This window comes from Heliangelus exortis, chromosome 11 (assembly GCF_036169615.1).
Source record: "Heliangelus exortis chromosome 11, bHelExo1.hap1, whole genome shotgun sequence".
Lineage (NCBI taxonomy): Eukaryota > Metazoa > Chordata > Aves > Apodiformes > Trochilidae > Heliangelus > Heliangelus exortis.
This window is the reverse complement of record NC_092432.1, coordinates 12,068,143-12,081,953: the sequence shown is the minus strand read 5'-3', so window position 1 is coordinate 12,081,953 and position 13,811 is coordinate 12,068,143. Positions and strand designations below refer to the sequence as shown.

The following is a 13,811-nucleotide window of genomic DNA, read 5'->3' as shown; positions in this document are numbered from 1 at the left end:
GAGGAAGCGAAAAGCAGGACTCTGATACAAATGGTGATTTAAACCTCTTGAGTCTGATCGTTGCCTGTTGATTGGGGGTGTTGGGCAAGGGGCATTGGCTTTGTTGTGTGTGACATCAATGCTCTGTTTTGCGGAACACTGGGCATTGGCTCTACCTGGTTACCTGTGGCAATATCTGTTGAACTGTTAGGGTTTTTCTTTTTATGGGAAACTACACACCCTCCCTTCAAACCAAGCTGAGTCCATCAGAGTTTGGAGGTTTTGGAAATGGCTGTCCCTCTTTCTGCATGTTTGTGTTGCAAGGGTGCTTTCTTCTCAGTAGGCATAGATGCAGCTGTTGGAATTGTAACACAAGCGCGGCCACCGCTCGAGCTTTGAGAGTGGCTTTTACTGATGTGCCTTGGCCAGTAGTGGCCCAGGTCACTGTTCTCTCAGAGCCTGCAAGAAGCAGTGCTGCTTCCCCGTCCTGACCCAGGGGGACAGGGAGTGGGGGTTTCGGATCAGTTCCCCTCAGGTTGCCCCTGTGGGCAGGCAGTGAAGAAAGGCAGCTGAGCCCTGTGTTACTGAAGGCACAGCAAAGATGGAGCATGTGGGGGAGAGCTCTGATGAAGGAGAGAGATCAAATCCTGTCCAAAGGGCGAGAAGAGAGTCTTCTGTAAAGGTTGAGCAGGAAATCCTTGTGAGGTAGCTCTTCCCTCCCTCATCACGAGAGGAGGAATTAGATTTGGAGAAACAATCCCTTTCTTCTGAAGGGCTTGTGAAGCGTACAGAGGACTTTGGCTGGCATGATGGGACATGCCATGAGCTGACATGTGGTGGTGCTACCTTTGCAACCAGGAGAAGGTGGGATAGATAGCCTAGCACTGGCTTGAGCGTATGAACTGCAGGCTGCGAGCCCCAAACCAGAAGCCTTGTCCCAGAAGATGTCTGCACCAACCTCTCAGTGAAAGGTGTTACAGTCCTGGAACAAACCCATTCTGAGCCGCAACTGCAAGCTACATAACCACCCCTGTTGACAGTGGAAGATAGCTGAGAGATTAGAGGGGCTCTGCCAACAGCCAGCTGGAGGAAAGGGAAAACAGAGCTTCTGGGGGAGTGTGGATCTTAATAGGAACCTTCCAGTATCTGAAGAGGACTTACAGGAAGGCTGGAGAAGGACTGGTGGCAAGGGTCTGTACTTGTAGCATGAGGGGCAATGGTTTTCAACTGTAGAACAGTAGATTCAGGCTGGATGTTAGAAAAAAGCTCTTTCCCATGAGAGTAGCGGAGAAACGGAACAAGTTTCTCAATCATAGGATCATAGAATCATAGAATCCTAGAGGTTGGAAGGGACCTCGAAAGATCATCTAGTCCAACCCCCCCCTGCCAGAGCAGGGCCACCTAGAGTACATCGCATAGGAATGTGTCCAGGCGGGTTTTGAATGTCTCCAGTGAAGGAGACTCCACAACCCCCCTGGGCAGCCTGTTCCAGGGCTCCGTCACCCTTACAGTAAAAAAATTTTTTTGGATATTCAACTTGAACCTCCTATGCTCCAATTTACACCCATTATCCCTTGTCCTATCACTGGTCACCACTGAGAAAAGCCTAACTCCATCTCCCTGACACTCACCCCTTACATATTTGAAAACATTGATGAGGTCACCCCTCAGTCTCCTTTTCTCCAAACTAAAGAGACCCAGCTCCCTCAGCCTTTCCTCATAAGGGAGATGTTCCACTCCCTTAATCATCTTAGTAGCTCTGCGCTGGACTCTTTCAAGCACTTCCCTGTCCTTCTTGAACTGGTAGCTGAGGCCTAAATCCTGGAGCTCTTCAAGGTGAGGCTTGATGAGGCTCTGAGCAACCTGATGATCTAGTTGTGGATGTCCCTACTTCTTGCAGGGGGGTTTAGACTAGATGACCTCTAGAGGTCGCTTCCAACTCAAAGGAATGTCTGAATCGGCAGCTGTGTAGCTTGCCTGGTAGCAAGCCTTTGGAGGAGGTAGGAATATGATGCAGCTTCTGTTGGAAGGCAGGTTTGGCATTGAGAGAAGCAAGGTCAAGGGACTTGGTCAAGAGATGCAGTTGTTGGGAATCAGCTGGCAAGATGGATGCAGCCCCATGCCTGTGGATGTGGTGAACAAGGTAACAGCTGTGTCTGCCTCTGTCAGTAAGGAGGAGAGAGAGGCTGCCTTGGGTGTTGTGTGTGTCTGGAGGATGCCTGTTCCATGGTACAGTGACGTGGTGAAGCCTCTCTCTAGAGTCACTCAGAAAAGAAACTCTTTTGTATGGGTCCCTGAACAAGCTGGGGAGAGTCTGGCAGAAAGGTCCACAGGAGACTGGACAGGGATGGCTGGAAACCCATCCCAGACTTCATGCTGCTGCCTGCAATGCCAATCTGGGCCTAGAAAGGAAAAATTGGTGGCAGGCTGGGATCCCAGAGGGGAGTGGGTCAGAGACTGGAGCTAATTTGGAAAGTAACCTAAGAGCTGACTGAGCCACAGAGCACAGTACAGAGTGGGCCTATCCCCTTCCTTACCACGCAGCAGCCTCTGCCATAATGGCCTGGTAAAAAGCACCCTGGAAGCAAGGGGTGGTGGAAGGTTCAAAAACCGGGACAAACATTTAGCGCAAGCCCTCTGGTTAGTTAAGAGCAGGGGATGGATCAACGGAGCCAGCCCTGGCCAGTCTGACGTTCTACAGACAGGGGAAGGGGATGAGGTCCCTGCTGTAAGTGAGAGGATCCTCCTGGGACAAGCTGTGTGGATTTCTTCACCCCTGAGCAAAGGCAACGCCACTTGTGGGGTCTTGTCTGCTCAGGCCCCTGGGCGTTCCCTGGAGAGTGACGCCAGCAAACCGGCGATCACAAATAATTCTAAAATAACCACTTGAAGCTCTATTTCTCAGTTTATGTTGTATTTATTGATAATTCTGTCAAAATCAGGCTAGCCTGGTTTATACAGAGCATAACGGGTAACACAGGATTTTAATGATTTTGCAAAATAAACAGATTTACTTTCACGGAAAAGCTCACCTTAGCTGAGGCTTTAAATAGGAAGGCAATTCAGAAGGACTGGCTACAACCTCAACTTGTGAGGGGAAAAAAATGAGGGATTTTTTTGAGACATGATGGACAAGAATGCCACCCTCTGGGAAATTCCTGTATTTACTTGATGTTAGTTCTAAAATACGGTAGGCAAACTTCCATTCTGATTGGAGCAGGATCACTCATCTCCAAAAAGTGGGTAAAAAGCCGAGGACGGCTGACTTAGGATGTTTGAACAGTGCTTGAAGGTTTGAATCAAGAGCTGCTGCCCTGGCCACGGGACTGCGGGGACTGCATCCCCTCCTTTTATGCCATCTCCTCCCAAGGCTGAGACACCTCTTCTACACCTTCCCCCCAGAGAGCTTGTGCGTGCAGCCCCCTGGGTGCCTGTGCTGTCATAGTTGGGTGTGGATGTTCCAGTACCTGCCTGCACACACCTGGCCCGGGTGCCGGGTGACAATGGGACCCCTTTGTTACATCACTGGTGACACCCCTGGGCCCCGGGTACCTTCCTAGTGCCGGGGTGGCCCTGGCTCAGTGTCCAAGAGGACAGCGATCAGATCAGACGGGAGCAGAGAGCTGCCTAGGAGCCCTGAGCCATGTCTGGTCTTTTTGTGTCTCGTGAGAGCCGCCGTGGTTCCCAAGGGGACCACGGCAATTCCCAGGGGCTGCTCCGTCCCCAAGAGAGGTAGGAGCCAGGGGCTGGGGCTGGGGCTGGGTGGGCACCGTGGGGTCAAATGTGAGGGGTCGTGAAAGGCCTTTGTGGTTTGTCCATCGGGAGCTTCTGCCCAGCCCCTGAGGGCTGTGGTTCTTCACAGGCTGCCCATGAGCCTCCATCCCCAGGAGATTCACTGCCCCGTGCAGAGCCCGTCCCAGACATCTCCCTGCCCCCACGCAGCCCCCTTGGCCCCACGGGCTCTCCCCGCAGGCCGTGCAGCCTTGGGGCCAGCAGCACTGCCACCCCCATGCCCACCCCCCGTGGCCTCTCCTCCTTCCGCAGGACTGAGCAGAGGTCCAGGAGCCGTCTCCGGCTGGCCTGGGTGGAGGATGAGGTGGAAGAGGTCAGTCTCCCCATCCCAGAGAAGGAGGTCCAGCTGATGGAGACAGGTGAGTGAGGGGCGTTTGGCTGCTTTGCTGTGCTCCTGCACGGCAGCGGCTGCTGGGCACGTCCCCGGCCTCTTCCGTGCCAGTCCCCTCTTTGGGTCCCCCGGCCCAGGGCTGGCTCTGTCCTCGGGAGCTGGCACGGGGCTGGGTGCCGGGTAGGGCCCTTCAGTTACTCCTGCCAGCACCTTCAGCTCACCCTCCTCCCTTGCTTTGTTAGATTCCAGTCCTGATGCCACCATCCTTTGGTATTCAGTGGAAAGGGGCCAGGAGATGAGCGCGGATGTTCTAGAAGAGTTAGGAGAGGTACCTACAGAGACTGTCACCTGCCTTGTGCCTGCTCCAGCTGCCCCCACGCTCAAAGATGCCTTCCCAGACAGCTGCCCTCTGGGCAAAGCTGGGGAAAAAGGCAAAAAAAAAAAAAAAAAAAAAAAAAAAAAAAAAAAAAAAAAAAAAAAGACAGCAGAGTCCTGTGCATACGAGGGATCAACAAACAAGCCCCATAATCTTCTCTTGTTGCAGGCGAAGGACAAGGACTCTCTGAGAGATCTGATAGTCAACCTTTGCCCCTCCACCCTCATGAGCCTGCAGGATGTCTCGCAGGTCTGGCATTTTCAGAGCAGGTCACAGTTTCCCCCGTGCAAACCCCCCAGGGAGGTTTCTCCCCCAAAGCCCTCTGCACCCTGAGGGGTACAGAGGCATAGAAAGGAGCAGAGGCTGCAGTGGGAAGGGGCTCTGGCCACCTCCTGGCCATGGCAGATGGGTGTGGGGATTCTTCCCTGAGGCTGCTGGGAGGGACCCCTCCCTGTGTGTGGCATCTGAGGGGATGGTTGCAGCCCAGTGGCAGCACCATCCTCCCCTCTGTTCCCTGCAGACAGAAAAAATCTTGAGGTGCATCCACAGAAACGTGGAGGAAATGTGCACCGAACCAGGGCAGTTCCTCCTGAGATCCGTGCTTGGTCTGCTGAGCGAGTGCTGCCCTGAGGAAACAGTTCGGACCCTGCTGAGGATCAGTCCCTCCTGTGACAAGTATGAGCCCCAAGAGCCCTGGGGACTTGCTCCATAGCCCAGGCACAGCACAGTGGCCAAGGCAGCCCTGCTAACAGAGTGTTCTGGCTTGCAGCGCTGCGCTGGCCATGTGGGAGATGCTGCTGTCCCTGCCCAGCACTTCAGAGACAATTCTTGACAGGCTGTTCGGTGTGATCCAGGGCTGGAGAACAAAATGTGCTATCCCATCTGTGAGTGACCAGAGCAGCTCTTGCTCACGACTTCAAGGCAGGGCAACGATGGCTCGACGTGCAGCCCTGGGGCTTTGGCAGTGCCCCAGCAGCTTCCTTGCACTGAGAGCTGTCCCCGTGTCTTTCCGCAGGCAAGCCAGGTCCTGTACAGGCTCAGCCAGCGGCCCCGCTGCCAGGGGATCCTGGAAGCGCTCTTCCCCAGGCTCCTCATGAGCTTGATCTACAAGCTTTCCCTGGCTGCAGTGATGCTGGAGCAGGAGCAGCCTGACTCTGATCAACCCGTCCCTTTGGGGTGCGCCATCCCCTTCCCCTGCCGTTCCTTCCCCTGGGCCCTCGGCCAGGGCCCCTGCTCTGTGTGTAACCGGACCTTGCTCTGCACACAGGCTGGCAGTGGAGGGCATTAAAGTTCTGCTGCACGCTGCTGGCTGTCAAGGGCACATCGAGAACATCCAGAAGGAGGGCGGCTGGGACATGATGCTGCAAGCAGAGACCCTCGAGAGAGGAATCAGTTTGCTGGCCAGGTGAGAGCCCTTTGTAGCCAGCAGTGCCTCGGCAGCCCCATCCCCGGGGGCAGAGAAGTCCCCAGGCACCCAGGCCCCGGGCTGCAGCCGCAGCGCTGGCCAGGGAGCGATCCGAATGGCAAGGGGCGCCCCTTGCCTGGGGAGAGAGCAGGGCGCAGTCAGCAGCAAGTGCTGTGGAGGCTGTGGCTGGGGGCAAAGGCGTGTCCTGGCCTGGGCTGTCCTGGCTGGGCTGGGCAGGGCAATCCCAGCAAGGCTTTGCCTGCCCTGCTCACTGCCAGCACTGCTTTTCTTGCCCCGCCCTGCCCAGAGAGCTGAGGAAGAGCCCGGCTGAGCAGCAAGCCTTCATGTTCCAGCACATGAAGGAGATTCTTACTCACAGGAGGGAATGGCAGATGAACTTTGCCATGACTTTCTATACTGAGGTAAGCCTGGTGGGCAGCAGTGCCTCTGCCAGGTGCTCCTGAAGCCGTCCCTCTGGCACAGGCGGCTGCCGCCGGGTGGGATGACAGTCCCTGGAGCTGGGACAGAGGGCTCTGCTGCCAGTCAGGCCCTGGGGCCTCCATCCAGCCCTTCCTGCTGGGGCAGTGCTCAGCACCCCAGCGTGTCCACAGGCAGGGCTGCCCCCCGGAGGGGCTGTGTCAGCCCCCAGGCCCCGAGCTGGCAGTGGTAGCCAGGAGCTGCAGAGTGCCAGGGTCCTGCAGCTCTGCCCGTCTCTCACCGCTGTTGTTCTTTCAGCTTCTGGGCTGCCAGGGCCTCGGAAAGGATCCGAGTGACGTGCGCCTCCTCTGCTCCTACCTGAGCCACGGCAGGCAGACAGTCCGTCTGCGGGCACTCGGGGGCTTGGTGGCGCTCTCAGGAGATCCGCGGATGGTGAGCGAGGCGTAGTCAGGCGGAGCCGCCTTGGCAGCCTGGGGCTGGGGCAGGGGTAACGCGCTGGCTTGGGCCTGGCTGAGAGGAAGGAGGTGGCTGCCAGCAGAGAGAGGGGTGGCTGAGCAGGGGCCACAGAGCCTTTGCTCTCCTTGCTCTCTCCTTCATCCCCATCGGCACGCGCAGCGCCTGCCGGGAAGCTGGGTGGGAGGCTGGTGCTCAGCACGTGGGGCGTTTGTGCCAGGCTGCTCCTCCACTGCTCCACCCTCTCAGAAATTCTCTGTTTCCTCCAGGCAAGAGAAATGCGGGGCAGCTCTCTGCTGGAGAGCATCCTGACGTGCCTGAAGGATCCATCCACAGACGTCAGGATGAAGGCCTTGCTCTTCTTCCGGACCATGATGGGTCAGCTGAAGAGGAAAGAGGCCAGCCCCATCGCTCTGCTGCTGGTGGAGAAGCTCCCAGCCCTCTTTGGTGATGTAAGGCTGATGTGGGAGCCTGACCCCGTCGAGGGGCATGGGGCAGGGACAGCTGCCCTCCAGCCCAGCCCCGCTGGCAGCACTTGGGCAGGGCTGCTGCCCTCCTCACGCCCCTGGGCTCTGCTGGGAGGGCTGCTGGGCTCTGCACCCAGCACGGCTTCTCCTTGGCCTCAGCCTCTAGAGTTACACTTTGCTGCAGTCACGCTCTCTTCCTTCCTTCCTTCCTTCCCTTCCCACCAGGAGTCCAGCCAGGTTCAAGAGCTCTCCCTCCGCCTCTTTGAAGACACGCTGAAGGCTGCGGTGCGGAGAGACAAGGCAGAGATGAAGGACGCGACACGCCGGGTCGCGCTCTCGCTCTTCCTGCACATGAATGCTGAGAGCAGGAGTATGGCTGAGGTAGAGAGTTGAAAGCTGAGCACCTGCTTTGCCCTTCCTTCCCTCTGCCCCAGCCCTGGCAGCAACAGCTCATCAGCTCTTGCCCATTTCTCTTGTGCTGGCTGTGAGAGTGCTATAGCTGAGGTGGTGGCTGCCTCGTGTCCCTGCCTCGGGCACTGAAGCCCAGGCATTCAGGCTCTGTCCCCAGCTGCCTCTTCCCATAAGTAGCTGGGGACAGCTGGCAGCCTTGCCAAGAGGAGGGGGAGGACAGGTCTCCTTCTCTGAGCTGTGGTGCCAGCTCCCACCTGCTGCTGTTTTGCAGGCCTCTGGCAAAGGCCTCCTCATCTGTGCCAAGTTCCTGGGCTGGAGGAAGCTGAAGAGGGTTATTAAGAAGAAGAGGACCTGGCTGATTGGAGAGACTTTGGTGAGGACAACCCCCAGGTGCCAGGGCCTGGGCTGGACAAGGGATGCCCCATGTGCCCAGGGTGTGGCTGTGCCTGGGGGGGAAGGGGTGGGATGGGCAGAGGGACTGCTCTGGCACACGCGGGGAGGGGCGGGGGGGGGAAACGGTCTGTGCCAGCCCCATGACATGACCTCGGGCACTCTCCAGCTGAAGCAGGAGAGGAGCAGGGTGGAAGACTACCTGTACTTCAGCCTGCCCTACCTGTGGGACTCTCAGACCAGCGTGAGATTGGAGGCCATCAGGTTCATGGGTGAGCCACAGCCCCCGGGGACCCTCTTCTGGCAGCCCGGCTCCAGCCCGCGGCGCTGCCCTGGCAGGCAGGAGCAGCCCTTGGTGGCCGCCTGGCTCAGTGTCAGCAGCGCCCTCGGGGACTTGCCCGGGGCCATCCCTGCGGAGTGCTGGGCAGGAGGGCGTGCGGCCGAGCTGGCCGGGCCGGGGGGCTGTGCTGCCGCAGTGCCGGGGAGGGGGAGGTCTGACGGGAGCTCTGTGCACAGGGACTGCTGCGCAGCACCTGGGGAGGAATCCATCCCAACGGACGATGGAGGTTGTGTGGGATGGTGAGTAGGGTCAGAGGGGTGCTGGTGGGGCAGGGGAGAGAGCCTGGGCAGGGTGCTGCCATTTCTGGCTCTGCTGCAGGGAAAGGAGGGAGAAGCTGTGACTGTCCCATCCCTGTTCCTCCCAGTCAGGGAAAGAGAGGGATGGGGCTTGCATAGAAGGGTCTGTGCAGACAGCAGGGTTTCACCACTGCTCGCCTTCTCTCTTTCTTTCTGTCTGTCTGTCTGTCTGTCTGCTGCAGCCCTCAAGCGCTGTGACGATGACCTTGATGCCTCAGTCAGGTCCCTAGCAGGTCAGACCTTGCGCATCCTGCAGACTGTGAGGGAGCTGGAGAGATCAAGACGGTCCTTCCGAGGCCTGTGCTTCTCCTGCTGATGAGATGGGTCAAGGACAATCTTGCTGCCCCCGTCTTCCTGACGGTACTGTCACCACTGCCCCATCATGGCCCCGAGAACACTCCTGTCCCCTGGCTCTCCCACTTAAACCTCCCTAATGTCATCCCAGGTGGAGGAAGTGGCTGTGCTGGGGTGAAGGTCCTGGTGGGATGATGATCCCCAAGCCTGCAGAGCACACAGCATTTGTCCTGGCCTCTCCTGCTACCTGCGCATCAGCTTAGCCCTGTGAGTGCCCTGGCCCCAGCTTGCTGGACAGCCAGGTTACCCTTCTTTAGGGTGGTGCTGCAAGGAGGCACAGGGCAGAAGGGAGTCAGGGTTTAACTCAGCAGAGCTCTTATAAACCCCAGCACTGCTTTGTCTTCAGGGCTTTGTTTGGCAGCTGCAGGAAGAAGGCAGAGTGTAAAATGGAGGGCGTTCCACCTGGAATGATGAGCCTCGTCACCAAGCACACCTCCACGGGGACAGCCCTGGTCACAGCTGAGGGTGAGGATGAACATTTGCTCCTCGCAGCAGTCCTGCTCAGTGTCATGGGCATCATCAGCTGGTGCTGAGTTCTTACAGCCCACGTACAGGTGAGGAGTTGCATCAGCAGCCGGAGACTCCCAGCTGATTCCAACTCTCCCAAGAGAGTGAGAAGCAGCTGCTGCATTCCTCTTCTGTCACTTCCAGGAGGTCACCAGGGTGTCTGCAGAGTTTTTGACCTCTCCCACAGAGACCTAGAGCAGCTCGAGTCACGCGGCTGAGCGCACGCCCAAACAAGATACCCTCTTGGAGGCTGTGTGGATTCATCACGAGCTGCCCGAGAGGCTACAGGAGGCTCCAGCCTTGCTGGGCAGGGCCCGTGTCACCGTGTGGGCCCAGGCGGCTTGGGACAGCTGGGCAGGGCAGAGCTGAGCCAGAGCTGCTCTCCTTGTCTCCTCAGAGCAGCGGGACGTGCAGCCTCCTGGCCTCTGGCATAGCTTCCAATAGGTCGAAGAGGTCCCCAAATAAAACGTGGCGTTTGGAAAGCACAGCATGTGGTGAAATCTGTTGTATGGGACCTGGGCTCTGATCCTGGGACCGATGGGTGATCCTGGGCTCAGCGCATCACAGAATCCTAGGAGTTTTTCGGGCTCCATTTTCTCACCTCTCTGGTGATTGTAAATGCAGAACACTCTGCATCCCTACAGTGTCACGGTCAGGCTGTTCAGCGGCAGCTTCCCTCCGAGACATCTGGGGAAAAAGGAAACCTGTCTGTGGTTTGATGATTCTCATGTAGTCTGCCTCTGAGCGGTGCTGTGGAGCTCCAGCTTTGTGTGCAGTTCTGGGTTGTGCCCTGCAGAGGAAGAAGAGGAAGTGTTGCTGCCCAGCTCGTCTCTGTGCAGCCCCTGAGGACGCAGTGTCCTGGCTGAGTCCCCTCCGTGTCAGAGCCCCGCAGCAGCCCCGGCCGTGAGCAGCCGGGCCGGGCACTCGGGCTGATGCCCTGCAGCTGGGCAGGGGCCGTGTCCTGGGGGTGGGGGTGGGAAACTCCTGGGGCGGGGGGCACAAAAGCTGCCGTGAGCACAGCCCCTCCCGGGTTCCCGTTCCTCTTAGCAAACAGCAGCTCCTCTGTGTGGGGCTGGGGGCTCCTTCCTGCAGCAACTTTTCAAGAAGGTCCTTCTGGGGCATCTGAGAGGAAGCGAAAAGCAGGACTCTGATACAAATGGTGATTTAAACCTCTTGAGTCTGATCGTTGCCTGTTGATTGGGGGTGTTGGGCAAGGGGCATTGGCTTTGTTGTGTGTGACATCAATGCTCTGTTTTGCGGAACACTGGGCATTGGCTCTACCTGGTTACCTGTGGCAATATCTGTTGAACTGTTAGGGTTTTTCTTTTTATGGGAAACTACACACCCTCCCTTCAAACCAAGCTGAGTCCATCAGAGTTTGGAGGTTTTGGAAATGGCTGTCCCTCTTTCTGCATGTTTGTGTTGCAAGGGTGCTTTCTTCTCAGTAGGCATAGATGCAGCTGTTGGAATTGTAACACAAGCGCGGCCACCGCTCGAGCTTTGAGAGTGGCTTTTACTGATGTGCCTTGGCCAGTAGTGGCCCAGGTCACTGTTCTCTCAGAGCCTGCAAGAAGCAGTGCTGCTTCCCCGTCCTGACCCAGGGGGACAGGGAGTGGGGGTTTCGGATCAGTTCCCCTCAGGTTGCCCCTGTGGGCAGGCAGTGAAGAAAGGCAGCTGAGCCCTGTGTTACTGAAGGCACAGCAAAGATGGAGCATGTGGGGGAGAGCTCTGATGAAGGAGAGAGATCAAATCCTGTCCAAAGGGCGAGAAGAGAGTCTTCTGTAAAGGTTGAGCAGGAAATCCTTGTGAGGTAGCTCTTCCCTCCCTCATCACGAGAGGAGGAATTAGATTTGGAGAAACAATCCCTTTCTTCTGAAGGGCTTGTGAAGCGTACAGAGGACTTTGGCTGGCATGATGGGACATGCCATGAGCTGACATGTGGTGGTGCTACCTTTGCAACCAGGAGAAGGTGGGATAGATAGCCTAGCACTGGCTTGAGCGTATGAACTGCAGGCTGCGAGCCCCAAACCAGAAGCCTTGTCCCAGAAGATGTCTGCACCAACCTCTCAGTGAAAGGTGTTACAGTCCTGGAACAAACCCATTCTGAGCCGCAACTGCAAGCTACATAACCACCCCTGTTGACAGTGGAAGATAGCTGAGAGATTAGAGGGGCTCTGCCAACAGCCAGCTGGAGGAAAGGGAAAACAGAGCTTCTGGGGGAGTGTGGATCTTAATAGGAACCTTCCAGTATCTGAAGAGGACTTACAGGAAGGCTGGAGAAGGACTGGTGGCAAGGGTCTGTACTTGTAGCATGAGGGGCAATGGTTTTCAACTGTAGAACAGTAGATTCAGGCTGGATGTTAGAAAAAAGCTCTTTCCCATGAGAGTAGCGGAGAAACGGAACAAGTTTCTCAATCATAGGATCATAGAATCATAGAATCCTAGAGGTTGGAAGGGACCTCGAAAGATCATCTAGTCCAACCCCCCCCTGCCAGAGCAGGGCCACCTAGAGTACATCGCATAGGAATGTGTCCAGGCGGGTTTTGAATGTCTCCAGTGAAGGAGACTCCACAACCCCCCTGGGCAGCCTGTTCCAGGGCTCCGTCACCCTTACAGTAAAAAAATTTTTTTGGATATTCAACTTGAACCTCCTATGCTCCAATTTACACCCATTATCCCTTGTCCTATCACTGGTCACCACTGAGAAAAGCCTAACTCCATCTCCCTGACACTCACCCCTTACATATTTGAAAACATTGATGAGGTCACCCCTCAGTCTCCTTTTCTCCAAACTAAAGAGACCCAGCTCCCTCAGCCTTTCCTCATAAGGGAGATGTTCCACTCCCTTAATCATCTTAGTAGCTCTGCGCTGGACTCTTTCAAGCACTTCCCTGTCCTTCTTGAACTGGTAGCTGAGGCCTAAATCCTGGAGCTCTTCAAGGTGAGGCTTGATGAGGCTCTGAGCAACCTGATGATCTAGTTGTGGATGTCCCTACTTCTTGCAGGGGGGTTTAGACTAGATGACCTCTAGAGGTCGCTTCCAACTCAAAGGAATGTCTGAATCGGCAGCTGTGTAGCTTGCCTGGTAGCAAGCCTTTGGAGGAGGTAGGAATATGATGCAGCTTCTGTTGGAAGGCAGGTTTGGCATTGAGAGAAGCAAGGTCAAGGGACTTGGTCAAGAGATGCAGTTGTTGGGAATCAGCTGGCAAGATGGATGCAGCCCCATGCCTGTGGATGTGGTGAACAAGGTAACAGCTGTGTCTGCCTCTGTCAGTAAGGAGGAGAGAGAGGCTGCCTTGGGTGTTGTGTGTGTCTGGAGGATGCCTGTTCCATGGTACAGTGACGTGGTGAAGCCTCTCTCTAGAGTCACTCAGAAAAGAAACTCTTTTGTATGGGTCCCTGAACAAGCTGGGGAGAGTCTGGCAGAAAGGTCCACAGGAGACTGGACAGGGATGGCTGGAAACCCATCCCAGACTTCATGCTGCTGCCTGCAATGCCAATCTGGGCCTAGAAAGGAAAAATTGGTGGCAGGCTGGGATCCCAGAGGGGAGTGGGTCAGAGACTGGAGCTAATTTGGAAAGTAACCTAAGAGCTGACTGAGCCACAGAGCACAGTACAGAGTGGGCCTATCCCCTTCCTTACCACGCAGCAGCCTCTGCCATAATGGCCTGGTAAAAAGCACCCTGGAAGCAAGGGGTGGTGGAAGGTTCAAAAACCGGGACAAACATTTAGCGCAAGCCCTCTGGTTAGTTAAGAGCAGGGGATGGATCAACGGAGCCAGCCCTGGCCAGTCTGACGTTCTACAGACAGGGGAAGGGGATGAGGTCCCTGCTGTAAGTGAGAGGATCCTCCTGGGACAAGCTGTGTGGATTTCTTCACCCCTGAGCAAAGGCAACGCCACTTGTGGGGTCTTGTCTGCTCAGGCCCCTGGGCGTTCCCTGGAGAGTGACGCCAGCAAACCGGCGATCACAAATAATTCTAAAATAACCACTTGAAGCTCTATTTCTCAGTTTATGTTGTATTTATTGATAATTCTGTCAAAATCAGGCTAGCCTGGTTTATACAGAGCATAACGGGTAACACAGGATTTTAATGATTTTGCAAAATAAACAGATTTACTTTCACGGAAAAGCTCACCTTAGCTGAGGCTTTAAATAGGAAGGCAATTCAGAAGGACTGGCTACAACCTCAACTTGTGAGGGGAAAAAAATGAGGGATTTTTTTGAGACATGATGGACAAGAATGCCACCCTCTGGGAAATTCCTGTATTTA

General features: G+C 56.0%; 1 protein-coding gene and 2 long non-coding RNA genes across 3 annotated transcripts; all 3 read left to right on the top strand.

The window, feature by feature from the left end:
- Window positions 1-3,422: 3,422 nt before the first annotated feature.
- On the top strand, window positions 3,423-4,532 carry LOC139800983 (uncharacterized). Its single transcript, XR_011728027.1, has 2 exons — window positions 3,423-3,711; window positions 4,024-4,532. It is a non-coding gene; the product is annotated as an uncharacterized lncRNA (long non-coding RNA).
- Window positions 4,533-4,629: 97 nt separating this feature from the next.
- On the top strand, window positions 4,630-5,457 carry LOC139800984 (uncharacterized). Its single transcript, XR_011728028.1, has 3 exons — window positions 4,630-4,727; window positions 4,999-5,153; window positions 5,248-5,457. It is a non-coding gene; the product is annotated as an uncharacterized lncRNA (long non-coding RNA).
- An 884-nt stretch (window positions 5,458-6,341) lies between these two features.
- Window positions 6,342-10,460, top strand: LOC139800982 (uncharacterized). The gene is made up of 7 exons (XM_071754618.1): window positions 6,342-6,753; window positions 7,044-7,226; window positions 7,467-7,622; window positions 7,924-8,025; window positions 8,212-8,314; window positions 8,559-8,621; window positions 8,861-10,460. Exons 1-7 carry the CDS (start codon window positions 6,751-6,753, stop codon window positions 8,992-8,994), a joined length of 744 nt encoding a protein of 247 aa, XP_071610719.1. The 5' UTR covers window positions 6,342-6,750; the 3' UTR covers window positions 8,995-10,460.
- The last annotated feature ends 3,351 nt before the right edge of the window (window positions 10,461-13,811 follow it).

What these genes read in the sequence shown, in the direction of transcription:
- LOC139800982 (XM_071754618.1), top strand. An exon ending in TCCCAGCCCTCTTTGGTGAT is followed by an intron (nt 7,227 to 7,466) that starts GTAAGGCTGATG and finishes CCTTCCCACCAG; the next exon opens with GAGTCCAGCCAGGTTCAAGA. An exon ending in GATGGAGGTTGTGTGGGATG is followed by an intron (nt 8,622 to 8,860) that starts GTGAGTAGGGTC and finishes TGTCTGCTGCAG; the next exon opens with CCCTCAAGCGCTGTGACGAT.